This window comes from Protopterus annectens, chromosome 9.part0 (assembly GCF_019279795.1).
Source record: "Protopterus annectens isolate FY-2018-M chromosome 9.part0, PAN1.0, whole genome shotgun sequence".
NCBI classification, from domain to species: domain Eukaryota; kingdom Metazoa; phylum Chordata; order Ceratodontiformes; family Protopteridae; genus Protopterus; species Protopterus annectens.
Genome location: NC_056743.1, coordinates 444,660,033 through 444,684,569, shown reverse-complemented (window position 1 = coordinate 444,684,569; position 24,537 = coordinate 444,660,033). Strand labels below are relative to the sequence as shown.

General features: G+C 39.1%; 1 protein-coding gene across 2 annotated transcripts in view; it reads right to left on the bottom strand.

Annotated features, from left to right (window-relative positions):
- Window positions 1-24,537, bottom strand: part of IKBKB (inhibitor of nuclear factor kappa B kinase subunit beta) — a 1,482,168-nt gene that overhangs the window by 196,011 nt on the left and 1,261,620 nt on the right. For both annotated transcript variants that reach the window (XM_044082985.1, XM_044082984.1), the window contains 2 exons: window positions 17,787-17,824; window positions 16,857-16,956 (listed from right to left, as the gene is read on the bottom strand). In XM_044082985.1, coding sequence (XP_043938920.1) covers window positions 16,857-16,956; window positions 17,787-17,824 — 138 coding nt within the window. The remainder of the gene's footprint in view (window positions 1-16,856; window positions 16,957-17,786; window positions 17,825-24,537) is intronic.

Here is a 24,537-nt window from a genome sequence, read left to right as displayed (position 1 = left end):
ATTTTCCCTACTTGGATGACTTGAACTCCAGGTAATCAAAGGAAAACAAGACCAATAATACAAAGAAAAAAAGACGCCAATGGAATAGGTTCATTGGTAGGTACTAGGCTACTGGCCCTAGGGCCTATATAAGCAGAGCCAAAAGGTACCCTGGCTTTTGCCACCCAAGAAAATTATTATCCTGTGCCCCTGTCAAGCAGAGCTACAGAGGTGATTCCTGGGGTGAATTTCCTATTTCCCATCCAATCATCAAGGTTTTTCTTGGAGTGCTAATGAGGAGCTTTGTTTGATATAGATAGGTAGGTTGTTCCAGAGTATGGGAAGTCTCTCAGACAGGAATCTATCCCTCCAGCATGTTCTGTTTATTGTGGTGACAAGGTCTAGGTCTCTAGAGCGTGTAGCTCAGAGGGATTGGGATTTCTTTAAGTGGAGCATGTCCAACAGCAATGGGTTTGACATAGCTTTGTATGTTAGGCAGAAATCACCTCTGAGTAGGCGATATGCGACGGAGTAAAGCTGGAGTTTTTTGAGACGGTCTGCATAGGGCATCTGTTTGAGGCCAGTAATCCTCTTTGTGAGGTATTTCTTCGGCTTTTCCAGTTGTTGTAGATGTCTTGGGAGGTACATACCAAAAGGGGCATTGTACTCTATAATGGGTATAATGAGTAGAGGGGAACAATGACCTCTTTTTTCCTGGATGAGAAACCTTTTGTGATGGTGTGTGGCTCGTAGAAGGATTTCCTGACTGCTGTGGCGATTGTGATTATCAAAGGAGAGACTACTGTCCACCTGTGTCCCAAGGTCTCTTATCACACTTTTGGTGTTAGAGCTCATGGGTATAGAGCTTTTACCAAAGGGGATGATGATGCACTTTTTGGCATTGAGCTTGAGTCCATGGCTTTTGACACCAGGCATCTGTCTCAATGAGGCCCTTTTGTAGGATATCCACATCAATAGGAGTTTCAATTATGGCTCCTAGTTTGCAGTCATCTGCGAACTTCGTTAACCAAAGACCTTCTGTGTTAGCCTGTACTTCAGAAAAGTAGATACCAAACAGGAGAGGACCCAGGACTGAACACTGTGGTACTCCAGTTGTCTGAAGTCGGATTTGGAGTCTGCTACTTTCACAGTGTGGGTTCTGTCAGTGATCCATTTGGCAACCCACGTTGTGACATAGGGATTTATATCTAGTTTAGTGAGTTTATCTAGAATTCCAGAGTGGGGGATGGTGTTAAAAGCCTTGGCGAGATCTAGATAGGCTGTTTGAACCACCTTACCTTCGTCTACAGCTTTGGTGACTGCTTCAAAGAAGTCTATCAGGTTTAGGAGACATGATCTGCACTTTACAAACCTGAACTGGGTGGGGTCTAGAATTTGGAGATTACTAATGTCTTTGTTTATAAGTTCCATGATGATACGTTCCATGGCCTTGGAGACCAGGCTCGTTAGGCTAATGGGGCAGTAATTCCCAGGGTCTGTGATGGCTCCCCCTTTGTGGAGTGGGATAACTGTCACTGTGCGCTATTCAGTGGGCACAAAGCCTGCGGTTAGGCTATGATTGAACATGGTGCTTAGGTGAGGTGCCATTTCTTTCTGTAGTTCATGTAGAACGCGGCCTGGGATGTTGTCAGGTCCCATGGATGCTGTGTTCTTGGCTTTGGAGAGTGTGCTTTTTACCTGTGCAGCCGTGATTACAGGACCTTTGCATTCTTCTGGTATAGAGATGGGCCCTTTAGGGGGTGAGAGCAGGGTAATTTTAGCACTGAACCTATCTGCCAGGATGTTGGCAATATCAGTTGGTTCTGTATATTCAGTGCCATTGTGCTGTAACTCAGAGCATATCTGAGTGTTGCCATTGAGATTCTTGACATAGCTATAGAATGCTTTGTTGGTTGCCTTTAGAATCAGTGGCGATTTTGTTTTCGTAACTAGCTTTGGAGGATTTTATGAGGGATCTCAGCTACTTACTGAGGCTGACCAGGGAGTTCCTGAGAAGGTAAACATTTGCACCACACCACACTCATCACATCGTCTCACTAAATCTACACCACCAAAATCCACACATAGTAACACAAAAACATTTGCGGAGGCTCTCAATAATAATCTGTCTAAGCAACAGAGACCTCCAAAGCAGAAACACAAGCAACCTCCATCCCCCAACACAACCCAAATGACACATAGCCCACAGACTCAGTGTGCCACTCAACCACAGCCTTTAAGACAAAACAACATACCCAACACACTAGTCATAGGTGACTCTATAGTCAGGCACACTGATGTCCCACTCACCAGGCTAAACAAGGAGAAGGTTACTGTCAGCTGCCTGTTGGGTGCCAGGATCCACCACATAACCCACGCACTCAGGTCACTCCACAACAAGTGCAAATAGCTCAGCATAATGCATCCGAGGTTATCCAAGTGCAACTAACTCTGGGCAAAACTGCAATCCAAATTGTAGCTTGCTACAGATCCCCCACCAAGCCCCAGGATTCCCACTCCTCTTTTCTTGATGTACTGGAAAACAAACCAAACACCCTAATAATGGGCAACTTCAACTACCCCACCATTAACTGGGAAAACTACTCATGTACCAACTCCTTAGCTCAACGCTTTCTGGAATTCATAAACTCCAATGCCCTGGATCAACTTATCCACACCCCCCACCAGGGGCAACAGTATCCTAGACCTAGTCATTACCAACATGAGTGACCAGTGTTCCACACCTGAAGTCAGCTCCTTGTTGGTCCAATCTGACCATAAGCTAATCATCCTTGATATCCACATCCCACCCCCACCGCCCATTAAGGAAACCACAGTAAAAAATTTCTCCAAAGCCAACTTCATGCTTCTTAAGACAGAAGTGGTGTCTTGAACCAGGTCTCAGTCACTGCACAGATATCGATGTTCTCCATTTTAAGGAGTGCCTTGAATGAGTGCATTTTGAGATTTAGACTTCTAGCATTGAGTAGCATTACCCTCAGTTTTTTTGCTTGTTTGTTCCTGTTATGGTGATGAATTTGTTATTTGAACATTGCCTAAAAAAGGCACTATAGGAGCAGCAAGAGCCTTAGCCAGTATCCGGAATCCCAAGGGTGACAGGTGCAGGCCATCTCTGTCAAAGCATTGTGGTCTGTCGATCATGTCATCCCAGGCAGACAGATACTGGATCCCTTTAGAATGACACCAGAAGCTTAGCCAATTGTTGAAGTCATTCATTTTGTTCTTGTACTGTGGTATCATTCTGGGTGATGGCAGGATGCTACTCAGGGCTAGAGTCATACCTGCCTGGGCTACAAGATTGGAGAGCGCTTCCATGTCTCTTTTCATGTAGTCCCAGGGAGGTACATCTCGCGTTATTCACACCAACATGGATGATGACAGAGTCGTATTTGTACATGTTGTGGAGTGACCCGAGTGCGTGCGTAATGTGGCAGATCCTGGCACCCAACAGGCAGCTGACAGTAACTTTCTCCTTGTTTAGCCTGGTGAGTGGAACATCAGTGTGCCTGACTATAGAGTCACCTATGACTAGAGTGTTGGGTATGTTGTTATGCCTTATGGGCTGTGGTTGAGTGACACACTGAGTTTGTGGGCTATGTGTCATTTGGGTTGTGTTGGGGGGGGGTGGTGATTTCTGCTTTGGAGGTCTCTGTTGCTTGAGCAGATTTTTATTGAGAGCCTCCGTGAATGTATGTGTGTGTTTTGTGTTCCTGTGTGTCTGTTTTGGTGGTGTAGGTTTTTGAGGGACTATGTGATGAGTGTGATGTGGTGCAATTGTTTACCTTCTCCTCTTAACTGTCTAGTCCAGTCTTGGGTGAAGAGAGCTTTGCTTCCAGTTTGGCTATACAAGTGCATCTCTCACAAGTTGTAGTGTTGGGTGGTAGGAGGAGAGAGTTGTCTGTGTACATGAGGCAATTGCATTGCCCCAAGATGCCCAGATTCCTCAGGTAGACAGGAGAAATCACCGAGAGCTGAACCTTAGACATGCCTGGATAGGTGCTTATTTATTAAGTACTAAAAACTGTTTTCCTCTAGACAAGTGAGGAAAATTGAGTGTTGTAGTAATTTGCAGCTTAGTTAATGTTTACAACAAGTTCTGAGCTCAAAGAAACAGATTTGAGTGCTAAAACTAAAAAACTGGCTAGTTCTAAGGGAAAATTTAAAGAGAAGACTTTATGGCGCCGGGAATAGTTTAACCCTAGCTAAGCAGCAATGCATAAAGTGTGTATGTGTGTGTGTGTGTGTGTATATATATATATGTGTGTGTGTATATATATATATATATATATATATATATATATATATATATATATATATATATATAAAACAGTAGCAAATGAGCAAACTGATTTAAACAAATTAACCAATAAAAAGCTAAAAACTGAGCTTCAGCACAGCAAAGGGAACTCAGACTGACAAGCAATGATGGTGTCTGGACTGGCAGTAAAGTAGTTCTGAGCAACTGCATCCTTATGTCACCTTTATGCCCTATATCCTTGTATGGGAGCATACAAGATATAAAGGCTTTGTTATACTGGCCAGACATTGGGCTATCCTTGACAGGAGATCCTTAAGGTGAAAAATACTGCAACAGTGACAAAGCAGGACATCAGGAGGAACCACAAGTTTGTCTTTTGGGAGGACCTGAAGATCTTCTGCAGAGCTCTCTGGATGGAGGACATAGGGACTGATGGCCAATCCCCTCCTGCTTTACTATCTCCAGGACCTCTGATGATATGTGGTCATCTGGAGGAAATATATGAAATCAAAGTCCTCCTCATTGGAATCATAGTTAAGACAGGACCATTATGGAGTCATAGGTTTCCAGTTATACTGGCATTTCTTGTGCACCTGGTGGGGTGACTGATAAAAAAAGAACATCTCCTCTAAGCCAAGATCTCAGAAGTAACAATCTGAAGAAAATGGGACCCTCTGCCCTGCTGTGAAGGCTGGATGAAAGGCTTGCCAGAAAAAAAAAAACTGCTGAAACAGAGGACAGGATAGGACTGGTATCAAAATAAAACAGGTGGCAATAGTGTACCAAACAGAAAAAGTCTGTCTGATAAATCTGAATCAATGCAGCAGCTGCAATCAGTGCTGAAGATAAGAAACACAAGGTTTCCACACTAGCCAACAGTGTTGGCATTGATGCCGCATCACCAGTCAAAGATCTGGGAACTTTGGTCACAGTTGAGGCAGTCAATTCTAGGCTGATGAACACTGAATCAGATGTCAATATTTCTGCTAACTCCACAGCAACTGGTATCATGACGGACATTCATGACGGACATAGAAGACTACAGAGTGAATAAGGCAGGGTCCACTGATGTCAGTACAACACCTGTTGATGCCAGTCTGAATGAAATTGTCTCAAAGGAGCATCTAAAGCCTTGGAGTCAAGAGGTACAGAAGGTAGGGGTCTAGTTCTAGCTGGGTAATCTGGTGGAATATAAGAGCTCAGCAAACTTTGTCTGTGACAAAAAAAAAAAAACACCACCTCTCTCAACTTCCTGTAACCAGGCTGACCACTGAAGGAGTGGGAGTAACCCCTAGTATCACTGGCCTTGGCATTAAGGTCTCTGTAACAATAATAACTTCCCTATCTAATGCAGACTCAACCAATGATAAAGTGTAAACCAAAATTAGAGAAAACAGTTTCAGAAGTAGCCACAGCCATTTGCTGAATATGATAACTGCTAAAGGATGTCTCGACAACTTTCAACAGAACTTTTTTCTTGGGGTTCCATAGTAAAACAGGCTACCTCAGAATGTAGGGAAATAATTCAGTTTCTCTTGTGGACCTTTTTTTAATAAACTAAGCCAGTTGAAGTGTAGATGAATTCAAATACCTTAATTCACAGGCAGAAGTAGGTATAGTACCCAAGGTCAGGAGAATCTATTAATTCCAAACTTTGATGGGCCAATAAAGTTCTGTTGCAGGAGTCCTACTTACCTGTAAAAGCAAACATTCGAATTCCATGCTACCTCAGTGCCATTTTGGGTTATGTGCCAAGGTAACCCAGTGCTGTCCAGCTTTCAAAAGCTCAAACTCACCTCCCTCTCTCTTCTTTTGACAGCTGATTGGCTGAGCATATCCTGAAAGAAAAGCCTTCAGTTGTCACAGGAAGTGTGTTCAGGCTTTTTCATTTGCACAAAGAATGAGAGAAAGTACCTGAAAACAGAATCATCTAGCATGAGTAAATTCACATCCAATCAATACCAAATAAAAAACAACTGAATCAAAGAGGTTAAAAACAGCTATGCACAATCTGTAAGATGGGTGGGTGCTATCACAGAAGCAGTGAGGAATTTCAGCATTTACTGTTAAAGGCAAGTAGGACTCGCACAAATGTACTATGCTCAGCAGCTTTCACACTGCCTCGGGGCATTTTGGGGTAGATTCCCAAATATTTACCTGGGAGTTGGAAGGATATGAATCCAGGAGCATGTTCCCAGCAAAGTCTGCACGGGACCTTGAAAAGGAATCCAATTTGTAGTGCTTTGTGAAGGTAAGAACAGAGGACTAGGTTGCTGCTTCTAGAATACTTCTAGCATCCACCCCTTTCTAATATGCCATAAAAGAGGATAATCCCCTAGTCAAATGAGCCTTAACCTTGCATGGAAGAGATTTACCATGGTGGGAGTAACAAAAAACAATAGCAGAGAACAACCATCATACAATGGTCTGCTTAGAGACAGATGTACTATTCTTAGCCCTCATATAGGACACAAACAGCTGTTAAGCATTCCTAAAATACTTTGTTCTGTCAAGGCAGAACCTGAGCTACCTGTGTTCCACCAAGGTACGTATAAATATTTTCTCCCTCGTTTTTGGATTAGGATGAAGACTAGGAAATTGATTACATCATTCATATTAAATTCTGAAACAACTTCAGGCATGAATGATGAATGAAAGCACAACCTTGTCCTTGTGAAAAATCAGACGGGTTCGCCCCCACAGTGACAACTTGCTGAGATATTTGCTTTGCAGACGTCAGAGCAAAGAATAAAACAGTCATCCAAGTAATGAACCATAAATTAGCCTAAGGGACTGGTTCAAAAGGGGGTAAGGTCAGTTTTTTCAAGAACAAAGTTGAGATCCTTGGTGGGTCTTGATGCAGAGAAAGCATTTGACAGAGTAGATTCATGAGCAGGGCAATGGAAGCATTTGCTTTCCCTGATACAATTATAAGGATGAGTAGAAGAATATATGAGGGATTGGAGGCATGAATTAAAGTGGGTGGGGTCCTCTCTGATAATTTCTGCTTGAGTAAAGGAACCAGGCAGGGTTGTCCGCTTTCCCCTTTGTTGTTTGAATTATATTTAGAACCACTGGCAAAGAAAATAAGGGACTCAGAAATTCAAGGATATAATTGGTAAGTTAGTCAGGAAAAGCTGTCTCTATTTGCAGATGATATTATTTTATAGATGACAAAACCAGAAAGGGACATTACAGTGTTGTGGAACATTTTAAGACAGTTTCAGATCTTCTTGGGATACAAAATTAATGAAGCTAAAACAAAGGCAGTAGTGGTACATTATATGTACCCACACATGAATTGGTCCAACAATATCCATATTTATGGGGACATGATAAAAGTATTTAGGAGTATAGAAAACTAGCTGAAACACAGTGGTACAAAAATTTAATAATAGAGGTAGCCTTTTTCGTGCTTTAGAGCTAGCAGACTTCATCGAACAAATACATGTGCCATTGATTACAATTAGTCCAAAAGGAAAAAAAATAGAGACTAGTGTAAAAGAAATAATAAAATAGAAATAAATACATATTCACTGACCTAATAAAACGTGAATAGCACACAATTATGATAAAAATAAATAATAATGATAAAAAAAATAGCAAATAACTCACTATTCACTGTCACTGATCTGATGAATTTAAATAAAAAGAGACTGTTATATCCATTGTATATTCAATTCTATTTTAGGATAGTGATATAGTTCATTTACTGACTCTAAGTTAGGTTAAGTATTTTTTTTATTTTTTTACTCTGTGTATGTTTTAAAAATATTGTTTAGGTAATTTTTGTAAATATCTCAACTATAAGTCATATGAGTTTTGTGTTTATGCACTTACCATAATATAAATTAACTTGTGGTTGTATAACATTTTTCGGTCTGTTTTTTACTTGTGCTGTTTGTAATATGTGTTGTCTGCTGCATGTGTTATAATAACTGCTGTCTAATGTTGATTTAATTTGAATGTATATGTGTGAGGGTTATGTAAAGATTTTAAGATTGTTTAATGGTGTTTATAAGTAGGTTTTTCATATCAGGGGGTTTAATAGCTTGAACTGTAAATCTTCTATTCTTCATTCAAATTATTGTCTGTTACTTTGCATTCTATTCTGTTGTTTTAACTGATGTTCCTATTATATATTGGTTATACAGAATAAAATGCAATTTTCATATATAAGTCGTTATTATTGGTAATTCTCTGTAATATCTGTCTGATCTGTCTGAGAGTCGCTGGGTCATCCAGCCACATCACCGTATTAAACACTGTGACTCTGTGTGACCTCTGGTTCAGTTTCCTTTTTCAATTTTTTCATTTAGAGAAGGATTATATATTTAGGAGTATAGATTAGAAATTACCCTGTGGAGGCAGCTAAGGATATGTGGGAAAAGACTAAACAGAAGATAATGCAAAAAATTAAGAAACTGGAAGTTTTGTTATATGGATATGGACACTAAGCTACAAGCCATTAAAATGTTTTTAGTCCCTTTAGTCTTATACACAGGTCAGGCATACTTTTATCAACTGGGGAATAAATTGTGGATAGCAATTAAAAAAGAGTTGATGGATTTTATCTGGGAAGTGAAAGCAGCATGGGTGTGGGATAAGATGATTCTACCAACAGAACAAGGTGGACTAGGATTACCTAATTTGTGGGGGGGTATTTTAGAGGAACACAGTTAAGGCTCTTATACATAGCACAGGCAGAAAACTATAATTCAAGGTGGAAAGGGATGATGACGCAGGAAGGAAGCTGAAGAAATAAGGACAGATTGGGATTTTGGATGCAGAACAACCAAAATCATAAGAGTATTGTATTCATAAAATGGCAGGAAGTATTCTAAGAACCAAATTGGTAGGGCTGACTGTGGTCAGGGATACAAATAATAGGCAACAGGGGGCTGGAATTTACTGTTGAAAACTGGCAAAGGAACCAAGGCATTGGGAGCAAATTACTAGAAAGGGAAAGGTAATAGAATGGGAAGAGGCCAACAATTTTTTTGGACTGCAGGTTAGAGATTGCCTTCCCTATCAAGGATTGATATCAGAGTATAGGCAAAGGGAAAGAAATAGGGGGCTCCTAAATGAAAGACCATCACTGTTAGAGTTTTTAATAGAATCTAGAACAGAAGCTGCCATTAAAAAAGAAATAATTAGTAAAGCATATACAATACTGCATGATAACTACAAGAAACAGTCAGAGGAGCTTAGAAAGGATTGAGAAGAGACTGGATAAGCAATTCACAAAGAGATGATGGGGAATATAGGTTTATCTCCCAAATATGTAACAAAGTCTAGAAGATTTAGTATCTTTGCCTGGAAATGTATTTTTATATCCCAAGTAGACTCCAAATAATTCTTCCTCAGGTAAATAGCAAATGCTAGAGGTGTTATGGGCAAGGAAGAGGTAGCTGGGAACATATTTTTGGAGGTGTGATGAGCTGGCAGACTTTTGGGATTCCCTGTGGACCGCTCTGTCGGACATACTGGGTGGGTGGATTGGACTGACTGGGGAGATTATTTTTTTAAATTAGGGCACTGAATCGGAATTGCCTAGACATAGTAAAGCCTTGCTGAGTCTAATTATACCGGCTGTCAAAAAAGCAATTACTAGAAAATGGAAATCAAAGTCTAGACCAACTTTACTAGAAGTAGTGAATATAGTAAGAGAGATAAAACAACTGGAATTGGGATCTTTAGAACAGGGAAAGAGCAAACTGCATAAAAAAATGGGAAGGTTTATAAGTGATTTATAATGTTTACAACTACAGTTGTTTCAATGGTGTCGGTGATGTAAACTGCAACTAAAGTGATATTGTGTATGTTTTTCATTATATGAATGTAAGACTGCCTTTGTAACGTGGAAATTTAATAAATATGTGGGGAAAAAATAAAGGCATAAGAATGTCTAATAAAAATGAAGATTAGAGCAAACATGACATGTCATATAAATAAATAAAATAAATGATGGCCCATTGAAAAAAAAAAAACAAAGTTGAGATCCCAGGGAGGAGGAATTTGCTTTCGAATGGATCTCATGTGCAACACTCCTTTCATAAACTGATGATCAAAAAGAGGGAGCTCCATGGATAAACAAGTTAAGAAGGCCATAAGACGCATTTTGATAGGAACATATGACAAACCAACTCTTAAGTAGCTCAGACAAATATTTCAAAATCAGAGGGGGTCAAAACCATTTCAAGTATCTCTGTTATTGGCTAGACACCACCAAGGAAACCTCTTTCACTTCTAACGTAAGGTTTTCGTGCCTCATTAAATACCTTCTGCACATCCTCATGGAACAAGTGTCTGAAAGGTATCAAAATGGAATCATCTAGGCTGTCATTTGCAATTCCTCTAAGTTGGGGTGTACCATTTGCCCCTGATGCTGTGTGAACAAATCCAGTCTGTGAGAAAGCTTGATGGCAGCTGCCCTTGGCCAGTTCCATTAAAGGGGAAACAAGCTTTTTGTGGGCCAAAAAGAGGTTAACCCACAATGGTCTTTCGTAATTCTTTATGAATCTTTAGAAGTACACTGTGAATCATTGGAAATTGTGTAAATGCATACAGGAACATTTCCAATCATGGGAATGATAGAGCATCTGTCTTTCAAGCATGGCTGCAATGATGTTTTTAACAGAATTTTTTCAGTTGTCTGATCTGAAAGGAGGTGAACAGATCTACTAGTGGTGTTTCCCACAACTGGGTCAAGTCCTAGAAGACCTCTACATAGAGCTTCCATTCATGACAGTCTGTCCAGGATTTGCTTTGTCTGTCTGTCACTGTGTTTTGCTATGATGGAATGTATATGGTCTGACAAGTCAGAGGATGGTGTAGAGCCAGCTCCCAGGCCATCTCATCTAACCAGTAAAGAAGATGTGTCCTTGTGCCCCCTTGTTTGTCCAGGAACCACATCATAGTGGTGTTGTCTGTGACCACAAGAAGAGGTCTAGAAGTGGTGAAGAACTTTTAAGACAAGAATCACTGTCAATGTGTCTTCTACACTTATGTGCTTTGGCATGTCCAAGGGTCCCCAAAACCGTGGACTTGAACTCCCAAGGACACTGCTCCTGACTTAAAATCTGAAGAGTCCATCTGGACAGACTGGACTGTGGTCTCAAGACAGAAAAGGAGCCCTGGATTCAGAGACAGTCGATTCCTCTACCTGGAAATTCAAGGGATGAAGTTGCTTGATCTAACAATTCTTCAAGTATCACTGAATTATTCTCATGCGTTCTGTCTAGTGATATCATGAGGATTACTGAATTCTGAGGATCTCTCTTAATGACGCTATGTCTAAGCAACAGAAATCCAAGAAAATGCCTTGATTAAGTCAAAAATTTGTTTACAAACAGGAAGGGCCATCCTTTATACTGTGTCTATTCAACACCCCAGGAAAATAAGTCATTGAGAGGGTGTAAGAAAGGACTTTAGAAGGTTCAATTTGAAGCCTAGGTGAGAAAGGAAGGCTGGAACCTTGTCTAAGGACTCCAAATACCTGGTGACAGAATCTGCACAAATCAGCAAGTCATATAAAAAAATGTGGATGCATAGGGTTCTTCAACAGGCAACCACTTCGGCCAGACACCCTGTAAACACTTGAGATGTAGTACCTAGCCCAAAGGGGTTATGCAGAAAAATGATAATGTGAGACACAGCAAGTCTCAAAGATTTCTTGAAATTGGGAGCAACAGGAATATAATGATAAGCATCCTTGAGATATAGAGTGACCATAAACGGTGGTCTGGAAGCAACATTATTACTGATGGTAAGGTGATCATTTTGAATTTTGTAACATTTACAAAGGTGTTTAGAAAGGACAATCTAGGACATGTCTTCAGGGGTCCCTATCAGATTACTGAAGTTTCAAAACTTTGAACATCATATGGCCGAGACTATATGACTGAAATTTTGAAACTTTGAAACTGAAATAAAAGAAAAATAAAAACTTTTTTTTGTGTTTGCAGGGAGGCAAGCCCCCCTGCACCCCCCAAACCCCCTGCTAATTAAATATACCAACTCCGAGATCACATTGTCATGAGGAAAACAGTAAATTTCTGTTCCATGTTGCACTGCAATCTCCATTCAAAACATCGATCATATCAGCCATATGATGTTCGCACTTTTGAAACTTTGATAATCTGACAGGGACCCGTCTCTAGGACTGCTTTTTTTCATACCAAAAGCATTCTGGAGTAAAATTATTTGCCTTTGTGTATCACAAGAAATGATTCTATGACCCTTCCATCTACCATGTGATGGAGCAATGGAAGAAACAGCTCTGTCTGGTCTGGTCTTGTGGGAAAGGATTTTCTATCCACTGGTAAGTGTATCCTCTCCAAATTATTCTCAGAACCCAGGTATCTGAAACTATTTGCAGTGGGACTACAGGGTTGAGAGCTGGTGGAAGGAGGAAGAGAAGGAAAGCTGTGGGGGCAAGGGTAGGGGTGCCCTGTGACTCGGCATAGTCATTCCATTGCAGAGGGTTGATCCTTTTTTGGAAAGAAACCCCTTGTTTGATTTTGAAGAATTATAATCCTGCCATTTCCTTTTTGATCCCTGACTTTTGTTTATTCTGCCCCTTGAAGAAAAACACTTTGGTTGGGGAAAACCCGGGTTCATGAAACATCTTAGATACCCCATTCATTAATTTGCCTCTATCATCCCACTGTTTGAGAATCTAGGTAATAGAGGGTCCAAACACCAATTCAGAACTTAAAGGTGCATTTAAAATTTTGGCTTTTATATCATCAGAGAAGTTCTGATTATTTAGCCAAGCATACCGTCTTAATAAAATAGAAGCAGCAGTACTTCTCAAAGCTGTAGCTACACATTCAAGCACATCTCTAAAAGCATACTTCAAAACCTGAGTAAAATAAGAGTCAATGTCACTGATAAAAGACTTCTGCTCTGCAAGTAAGGATGAAGCAAAATCATCCAAAGTGTACTCACACTGTAAAATAAATTTCCACATACAGCGTTGATTATTTAATACTCTAAAGGCTAGACTACTAGAAAGAGACAGCCTTTTGCCCTGAAGATCTTACCATTTTCCCACTTTATTGGGGGAGTTAGATCAGATGAAGCCAAGGACATTTTATTTCAGCTGGCGGCTGGAGAGACCATGGCTGGATCAGCAGTCAAATGAGAAGAGAGACCTGTCATACCCAAGAAAACCCTATATTTTCTCTGAGTCGTTTTAGGGACTGTGGGAATAGATATCATCCTGCAGGCAGGTTTAAAACACCTTCCAAGGCTGGTAAAAGAGTAAGAATGGCCACAGCACTGGGCATCTCATATCATATAAGATGATATATCCTGCCTACCTTTGGGGGCATTCCTGACTGCTCCCAAGCAAAAGATCACTAAATTTAGCAATCATCTGAGGAAAAGTAAACACTTGTTTGGACTTAAGCTCAGGTTCACCTTCCAAAGAATCAGAGTGAGTGGACTCAGTATCATCTTGGAAATTGTCATTGTCCTCATCAGATTTATCAACATTCTCAAAAATTTCAGAAAGATGTCTAGCCCAACTGTCACTAGAGCCATGTAATGGAACACAACCTCCAGAATTAGCTGTCTGCATCTACCACATCAGCCTTATAAATAGCTTTAATCAGAATATCAGCTGTAATGAGGAAGCCTCTGTTTCTTTTCCTTGTGAATTTTGCCACTAGATAAAATACCTGGCGACAAAGTATTATGTCTGGCAAGGGGTTCCTTACCCCAGGCTACTCCTGCACCAAAAGGGTTTGCTTCTCTCATGTCTGCACTAAGTACTGGAACAACCCTGCAAGATCTGTTTAAACCCTGTTCCATAGTGGCCAGCAAAGCTACTCTAGAGGCAGACGGGGCAAAAGATAAGTGGTCTGCAGTATGAGCAGTAGCCCTGACAGACTTACTAACCATAGGCTGAGGCATATTTTTCTTTTTTTCTTTTTACATGCAACCAAATTTGATTGGGGGGTATCAGAGTTAGGATCCATCAAGTCAGGAGAGGGAACACCAGCCAAAACAATAAACTGGCAGTACCATATAATGCACCACAATAAGCACTTAAAGTTTCCAGTAATAAGTATGCCCCCACGCAATTAAACTGCCATGTCCAGTTATCACGACAGTTTGAAGTGTGTTCAAAATTCTTATTCAACTACAAAGTTAAATAATTTCCAGTACACAAAGTCCAATCACCAAAGCAACCAAAATGCTAAAAAAAGCTTCAGACACTAACCATGTTAAACTGCCACAAAATAACATTTAATAGCAATTTAAAGTATATTTTCCGGTCAGAGAGAGGAAAATCTCCAGAGTACATTCAAATAACTTCACTTGAGGTAAAACGACAATCTTGTATTAAAAGCAGAGCAAACTTCTACATATAGGAAATAATGTATAAATTATGAAAAATCCAAGTTCTGCAATATTCTTTTCTGTCAAAAGATGGCAATAAAGTAGAGTAACAACAGTAAAGACAGAAGCAGTTAATTTGCAGTTCTGGCTGCATGAGATAGCCCCTAGTGTCAAACAGCATACATAAACACTGATCATCTGACAGAGATACTGAAAGTTTCCTCTAGAGACAGTAAAAACAAGCATTTGTCAACAATAGAAGCCAAACAAATGCTACTGCATGCAGAAATGTCCACAGGAATTACAGTACACATTGACAATAATAAATAATTAAAATAAATATTTTAAATAAACTTAAAAATAGAAAGATAATAAATTTAGAAAAATGATAGGAAGGAGGTCCTCAATTAAGATTTGAGCAGTAAACCAAAAAAACTCAGCACTAGGTGCTGTGAAATGTCACACGGCTTTCTTTAGATGACAGAAAAAGACTGAACACTCACTTTCTGTGACAGCTGAAGGCTTTCCTCTCAGTATATGTTCAGTCAGTCAGCTGTTACAGGAACAGACAGGGAAGGCAGTCTGTGCTTTTGAAAGCTGGACAGTATTGAGTTACCTTGGCATAAATCTCAGAATGTCATTGGAGCAGTGGGAATGATGAACATAGCCTGTTTCCACAAATACAACTGCAATCTTTCTCCTTTACAACTAAGGTCAATGAGCCAAAACCTTAACAATTCTCACATCTGTCTGAGCAAAGGCAATGCTCTTTGCAAAGAATATGAAGAGCACATAATACACTGAATGTGACATGAAAGACTTACACAGGAAAGTAAAACATGCACATACATCTTCAAAAATAATGACCACTTTCAGAGTATGGTGGAAAACAGGCAAGTAACAACTAAGAAAATATATACAGATGTCACGAATGGTGGCAGAAAGCTTAAAGGAGAAAAGCACAGGAAAAGAGATGTCTCTGTGATGGAAAGGATAAAGCCCTGACAGTAACTTGGAGAACCTGGAATCACCTAGCCATAAAAGTGCTGCTGGAGTAGCTGTGGAGAGCATGACTGAGTGGTTACTTTGATCCTGATGGAGGAAAGCAGCTTGACCCTATGCAAGACTGACACATAGCAGAAGCAGGTGATGAAGAAAAGAACTGTATAAGCTGAGATCTGCATGCTCACCAAACTGTGTGTTCATACAACAGCTACAATTGACCCACATATGGAAGCAAGCACGGGTCACTTTGAAAGAACCATGAGACCTCTGTAGAAGTCAGGCTGCTGACTTTGCAGGGGACAAAGGAAAAACTATCTACCCCTCTGTCTGCAACTGTTAAGGTTCACAGAAAAAAAGGTCTTCCTCTTTGGCTATGATTGTTAGGGTCCATGGGAAAAACTGTCTACCCTTGTAGGTGCCTGAATGACAGCCCCTCACTCAGGTGGCTCCAGAGTCACTTGCCAGAGTATAGCACAAAAACGGTAATCATTATTGAAGAATGGTAAACTCTCCATGGGATGATATAAGCTACACTGATGAGTGCAACAGAGGCAATAAATCGGCAATGGATTGCAAGGAGGTGGCTGATAGGCACAGAGGAGGAAATGTATGTAGGGAAAAAAGTAAAGGTCAAGAAATAAATAAGACAGGTGCACAGCAGGAAAAAAAAGTAAAAAAGGTAGGATACAGAAATTTACAGAAGGAAGAAGAAAGAAAGATAATGTATGACTTCATGGTATAGGTAACAGTACAGACAAGGGACTGATCACTAAGGAGGTCAGAACTGAAAGGAGAAGTAAGAGGTTTCTGAACCAGAGTACAATTTGTCAAGGGATACAGTGACAGTCTGTACTCAAGCATGGCATCAGTTTCAGTGCTAGAAAAACAAGTCTCAAAGTGAATATCTGATATGATGCAAACCAAATTGACATTGGGCTTAAGTAAATAGTAAACCAAGGTGACAGGGTTATGTCATGTCAGTAAACTTGACATTACAAAGCATTACTTTTAAGAGCACCTGTAAGGAACATTTGCAAGACAGGCCATTATTCAAATCTACTTGTATCTTAATGACACAGCCAACTAATCAAGTTGCTACAAAAATATTACACAGGTGATAGACAGACATTACTGTAGCCATTTTATAAAATGAAAATTAACTAATCCCAAAAGAATAAGAGCATCTTGGGAAAAGGCCATTCACTTGTGCACATTTTCACTTTCTTGATAAGGTGCCTTGTACCTTAACTGAGTATAGACCTCACAGACTCTCTTTTCATAGTTCTGTATGGTTTGTAGTACAATCCGTGCCATTTCCTGGCTGTCTCCTCCATTCCGCTGGTCTACAGGAAGAAGAAAAGAAAATATGCAGTCAGTAATGTAATACATTCATACTTGACGCATCATCTATCATTTTAATTACAGCGCACTGGTCTTAGGAATGCCAACCTTTGTTGGAAATCAGATAAAACAGATACTGTAATTTGTATTTGGCCCAAATGTGCACTTATTTATTTTAGTTTGTTTGCTGGGGTAGTACAGTGATTACCATAGGCCATTTGCAGGCACAGGCCGGCAGAAGAGATTCACAAGAAAAGAGAACAGAATAAATTCACAAACGCAGAGTAATCGCAAAAGGTAGATAACTCCATAGAAAATTGCTATAGTATGTAAATATTAACAGATTAGACAATTCACAGATTGACACAAGATACACCAGTGAGTTTCTACACTAAATACATTTTAACTACATATTCACAGTATGATTTTTTCATTGTATGAATTTTATAACAGCTATGAAGAATTAAAAAATGCACACACAAAAAAAATAGTCATTTGTCAAAGACTGAGACCAGTGAACAAGATGCACTGCAATTGTCTGAAATAAAAATGGCACCAAATTAAGCAGTGATGTAAGTAAAGTTAATACATTTATCATTCTAACTTATAGGATGCCTCTGTGAAACGTGAATCTTCAAAACTGTCAAAGTCCCCACCCCATTGTAAGAACAGGGACACACTGGCATCTAGAGTCCTTCTTGCTCTTACTAAAAATACAAAATGGAGGTCCACTTTCACTTGTGAATTTAATTCAGGGCTGTACAATCTGGAAAATGTACATTGCAAAATTTACTTATCCCTTGCATTTTTTTTGTTTGAGTGCAGATGATACCTCGCATTTTCCGGTACAGTTCCATTGCTTTAGCCTCCCTAAAAAAATAATAATAAACAGACTAATTAATTAATTCATTTAAAAACAGACTCATTCATTTAATAATAATAATAACAACAATAAAAACAACAAAATAATACTCAAAGTGCAGCACTGGAAAGCAAATGTCTATTAGTTGTTAAAAGTTATTCTGCCGAGTGAATTTTGAATAACAAGGCTAAATTATATGTAGGGACATAGCCACGATTATGAGAACTATATCTCAGCTTTTGGAAATCAGCAAACCCCCTCCCTGTTCATGCCGCCAGACCGCATACCCTTTCAGTAATACAAAACCAGACATTCTGAAAAAATATATGCAATCATATGCCCTGGTAAGTACGTTAGACATAAATTCTAGCAAGATACACTACTATAATAAAATGTATGTCATGGTATACAAAAGTGTATGGCCGACTTCACACTTGATTATATGCTTCTTTACATCTCCAAAAAGGGAAAAGGGACACCCTAGAATGTGCATTTTATGATTTAACTCCAGCTATCTCTTCCATTTACCTCTTCTCCACCAGCCCCATGCCCTACTGAGTCCGTCCATCCATCCATCCCATCCATAACCTCTTGTTCCCATTTTTGCACATGGGGTCAGGGTGTCACTTCAACAGTGACAATCATCTACAGCCAAGGTTTTCACTGTCAGGTGGCACCCTGCCATGGTAGTTCTTCCCACCACACACTCGGATGCACACTCACACCTATGGCCAATTTAGAATGTCCAATTCACCTACTGCATGTCTTTGGAATGTAAGAAGAAATCAAAGCACCTGGTGGAAACCTATGAGAACAAAGGGAGGACATGCAGACTCCACTCAGAAGGTACTCCAGTTGAGAATCAAAACTGGGAACCTCTTGAAGTGAGGTGACAACACTATCTACTGTGCCACTCCGTACTGAATTACTCCATGAATTTCCCCTATACTGCTCTTTCTGACAACTGATTTATGGTTTCACAATGTTCCTTGTGAAGTAGTTTTTTTAGATCTAGGGACAAACTGGTTGGTAAAATATGATGCTTGTTCAGCACTACTGCCTTGTCTTTCCTGTTCAGACTGACTTCCTTATCTTTTCCTAACATGATTTTGCAAACCTGTATCAAGTTCCCCTCATCTTTTCTCATCATCATAATCACTACTGCAGTAGCCTTAAATGTATAGGTATATCTTTGTCTTCCAAAGCGTTGGGCTCCTTCCACATGTTCCCAGGCTATTGGATGCATGAACTCCTAAATGGAGAAAATCAGCAGCCTTAACACCAAAAAATTTAGTACTTTCTTGCCACTGGTAGAGAGAGAGCTTCTCTTCCAGGCTTCACACGATCGACTGTCGGTTTATGTTATTCCATTGCTAGGCAGATAAGTTCCCTCTGGGGAAATCCTTCTACAATGATGTGGAGAACTGAGAAATGGAGAATGTGTTACAGCTAACATCTATTTTACAGTGATGTGCCTTGATCTGTTCTGTTTGTACCAAAGCTCCTGCACTTTTATCCTCATAGACAAAGCAAATATATCTGTTATTACAGATTGTGCAGAGAGTAGTCAGAGAAATGGGGGATACCAAAACAACTCTCTTCAAAAAGCCCAACACTGGAATCTTACTTGTTAGTGGGTGAAGATGTTGGGACTATACTGCGTTTAGGAACCACTGATTTTTTTTTTCTCATATGTAATCTGACAGTGGGAATCATGAGAATCACCCTTTCAACGCAGTCTTGGGTTAACCTACTGTTAAAAGGATTTTTATTTATTTATCTATTGACTGACATTTGATTACCAGGAAAGTCCGACTGGGTAGAAGCCCATTTTCAGAGGAGGATTGGGGAGAAAAGTTCCAAATTATTACAAAACATTTTAACAATAATAATTTTACAGCCTTCAAAAAATATCTGCAGTTTAAATAATTATAATTAAATAATTATAACAAATCAGACATAAAAACATCGGTTAAAAATTGATACAAGGCATTTGACAATCATTTAAAATTTAGAGAATTTTTAACTCAGTTTGTAGAGAAACTAAAGGTAACTTAGTTTAATACAAATAGAAATTGCGATATGAAATGAGGGAAAAACAGGCTTATGTGTATTTAGAAAGAATGTCAAGGAAGAGAATTAGATAGCGTTAAGGACGCAAGTGAAGAAGGGACAGTTAGGAGTAATGAAAAGGTACTTGCTCCATTTACAGATATAGTTTATCCTGATTTTGAGCAAAAACAAAGCCATACTTTAGCTAGTAACTCTTTCACAGTGGTTTTGAAAGATGGGAGGGACAGTATATACCTGATGTATACAGGTAAGAAGTTCCAAGCCTTACCAACCTAGTACAACTACAGAAAATGACCAGAAGACTTACTAGGTTTGTATACAGGAGTTTTTGGTCACTGGATTGCAATGACCGACTGGGAACACAGTTGTATAGAATGTTTTTTTAGTGCTGGACAGGCAGATGGATGGTAGATAAATTTATAGGTGGTAAGAAGTTGTGTACGTGTTAGTTGATGTGTCAGTTCTAAACAATTCAGGCATTTCAATGCTATACACTGGTGAGTTCTGAAAGGAACATGTCCTGCAAACGTAGCAACTTTGTTATAGTTTTAATTTTTGTGAAGCCTGGAGGTTAGTAAGGATGGGAAAGTCAAAGAATTCTGTGACAAAGCTTTTGGTTCTGTAAAGCATCCCTAGATTTTGATGAGTTTTTCTTAAGCAATTTTGTATATGCAGCTCGAATATAAGATTATCAGCCACAATCACCCCTAACACTTTGCTGTGAGAAGTGAATTCAACGGCTGTATTATCAAGAAAGAGGACTTGAAATTGTGTTTTTTCACAACAGAGGGATTTGTAAAAATAGTAAAATAGTAGTAGTTTGGACTTCTGTGTGTTTAACATGAGTTGTGAGTAGCAAAGCTATGTTTCAGTGGCTGTTAAGGCTTCCAGAGTAATTTTTTGGAGGTGTACCACATTATCAGATGTGCAAATGAGAGTGGAATCATCTGTGTATTGTATTAGGGTGGCCTGTTGTGTGGAAGTATAGAGGGTGCTGGTGAAAATGTTAGACGAAGGGGGCCAAGGATAGAGCCTTGTGGTACACCGGTGGTAACTGGGAGGTAAGGAGAGAGCATGGAGTGCCATTATTCTGACGGATACCTTTTGGACAGGTAGCTTTTGAACCACAGAAGGGTGGGCTGAGACAGACCTAGTGAGGACATTTAAAGTAGAAGTTTGTTGTGACAAACTGTATCAAAAGCTTTAGGCAAGTCCAGAAATAAGGAAGAGAATAGTTTGCCATTATATCTACCTTTATTGGCAGTATCTGTATGTGTTCGAAAGGTTGTGCTAGTACTATGGGAAGGATGGAAGCCATGTTGTGTAGAGAACAGCAGTTCTTCCAGCAGGAGATAGCCTAGCAATTGTTTTGAATACATTTTTCAAGTATTTTGGTGAGGGGACATAAGATTGCTATAGGTCTAAAGTTATTAATGTCTGTTACTTCCAAAATAGCTGTGCATTGAGTAACAGCTTAATTCTGGCTCTCCCAGTCTGAAAACAGTGACTTAGCAAAGAAGGCTAGTGGACCTAGATTTCTGGGTTAATTTCAGTAACTGGCTAGTAAGTGCACTGCCTGGATGCCAAGAAAAAAATAAATATAAAGGACCTGGAGGAAAACCAGCTACAAAAGGTGAGAAAGAAACACAGACTGAGAAGAGTACTACAGTTGTTCAGCAAGTAGCAGGAAAACTTCTATACATGACTTCCAGTAACCCAGAGAAGAGTATAAAGCAGCTGCACACAGAACTGGTTAAACTAAACAAAACACTGGAGTACATCAACACAAATAATAAAAGGCTGGAAAAAATGGAAGAAGCTTTAAACAGATATTCAGACAAGGTGACAGAACAACAAAACTCAGAGGCTGAAATGAGGAAAAGCCTGGCTGAATATAAGACCGCATAAGAAGAGATGTTTTAAAAAAATAAAAGAAGTGGAAGATAGACCACATAGGGAAAACCGGAAATTTTATGTTGTACCAGAGAAGTTAGAAGGAACAGACTGTACTAATTTTATGAAAGCACAAATAATCAACTGGACTGGTATTCCACAACAAGAACTGTTAACTGAAAGGGCACATTGTGTGTTTGCTCCAAATCTGGTTACTAGAAAACAGCGTAGACCATTAATAGCAAAGATGCAGTCCTACTGGCAGAAGGAATTGATTCTGACAAAAATGTGGCAGAAGGATAAAGGCCTAAAAGTGGGAGAAAGCAGAGCATTTGTGGAGAATGATTACTCAGTGTACACCAGGCAGAAGAGGAGTAAATATATTCCATTATTTAAGAAATATTGAAAAGCAAGCATGAGATTCAAACTATTGTACCCAGCCATCTTCAAAGTGTTTTTCCCTGGCGGGACAAAATAATTTTTTGATGAAGTACTCGCTAAGGAGGAAATACAAAAGTCTGTCCAACAAACAGTAAGCTGTGAATCAGGAGGAGGATCTGGTTTGTGTTCTCTTGGTGACAAGAAGTAGACAGAGATACTGCCCGTGAAATCTCTTCTACTGTTTCAGTTGCCTGAGAGGAGGAAGAAAACATGAGAATCAACTAGAAGAATCAGGAATATGTTGGAAATGAAACAGATACAGGATTTGGGGAGAAGGAGATGAAAAGGATTAAAACTAGGAACTTGGAAATTGACAACTGTGGGATGATAAAGCAATAACTATATTTGTGAAACATGACAGAATAAGAAAATCTGAAAATATTGGACTTCCTTGGACTTTGTTAAACTTGTGGGGGACTTCAAAGCATACCCTGCTTCATGTTATTAATCTTCGGAGAATAAAATCAGTAACTTGGACATGGACAAATGTGGTTTACAAAGCAATAATTAAATTTGTGAAACATGGCAGTACAAGAGGATTTGGAAATATTGGATTTTTATGGACTTTGTTAAACTTGTAGGGGACTCTAAAGCATATGCCCTGCATTATGTCATTAATCTTTGGAGAACTACTTTGGAGAGGGGAGGAGAAGGGAGAAAGTTAATTGTCAAGTAAAACAATTATTTTTCCTTAATGGTAATGTTTAAATGTTGCACGACTTTCTTAGCAAGCTATGAAGTAAAGTTTTTTCAGTTCCTTTTTAATGTAATGGGGCTACTAAAATAAACAGGTATTTTTGTATTTTTCTTTTTCTCCCTTCTTTCTTTTTCCTTGTTCATTTTTAAGAACTGCAGGCACTGCAATGTGAGAAAAAAGGGAGAGCAGAAAGGTCTGGTTAACAGAGCATGACAAAAGAAAAATCAGTAAGCTTTTTCTAATGCTTGCATAGGGAAATGATTGGGTTAACCCTAGGATTTACTCAACAACAAGTTTACTACAAAGCATATAAATGGGAAATAATATTAAATATTATAAGTTTTTTTGTTGGGGGTAAACAAGGTATCCTTAGCAGTTTGTGTCTGGTTTGCATGTCACCAGAAGACAATCTGATCAAAAGAAATGGCTTGGAGAAAATGTTTACTGAACACATTTAAGTATTTTCTTGGCTAAGAGAGCTATAAAGATAAGACAAAACCAGACAGCACTTATTAAAAGCCCAAGCTGCATCATGTCTCTTAGCAAGAATGACCTTTCTTTTTGGTTGTCTCTAGTCTGTGGGTGTGGCTACCAGTTTAGAATGTTTGTTCTTATTATGTACATAGTTTTGATATTATTAAGTTAATATGCTTTGGGGGGTATTGGGGGTGTATTTTTGTTTCAGGGTTTTCAATAAAACAAAAACAAATCTACAAGACGTGACAGGAGATAACAAGAAACAACAGTATAAAAGATTAACCTGCCAAATGGTACATATACATGTAACATAAAAGCTGGAACCAGACAGTTAACAAAAAAGCTGTTGTATATAAATGGTGGGAATAATAATCCCTCAAGAATATTTTAATGGTCTCACAGATACATACAAAAAAGAAAGAGTAGTGAACTATAGTAAAAAACTTAAGAGTGCAAATAGCTATAGTTCAGGAGACACACGCGGAAAGAACTGAACATGTAAATTTGATAAAGAAAGGTTTTCAGGAGGATTATTCAGCAGAATATGTGGGGCAAAGGAAGTGAGGAGTACTTATATTAATTGCAAGAGGAGCTCCAATATAAAAGATAATGTCAGATTTGTAGTACTAATGGGCTATTGGCAAGGGAGAAGGATTACACTGGCATGTACTTACATTCCACTGAAAACTGATACAATGGAGCTTAACAAAATTCTGTGAGAAATAATCAGCTTTCAGCAAAGAATATTACTTATAGGGGGGAAAGGAATTTGATTTGCAAAAGTGAAGATGTGTCTGGGGGGCCGAGAAGAGAAATATAAGAAAGAAGGGTACATTTTGAAAGAAATTTATGAAAATATTAGGCATGGAAGATGTGAATTCAGTAGTAGGAGTTCGGAGTGAATTTACATAATATTCCCCAGGATACAAAAACTGGGCTATGCTAGACAGAATTAATTTACATTTCACAGAAACATTTGCATTTAATTGAAGGTCTTGAAACATACCCAATAAGTATTTCAGATCATGAGCCAATAATAACTAAAACAAAAACATAGGGTAATGAAATAAAAATGAGACATGGGTGCTTTCCCACCTATTTGTTGAAAAGAGAGGAATTTAAGGAATGGTCAGTGGAAAT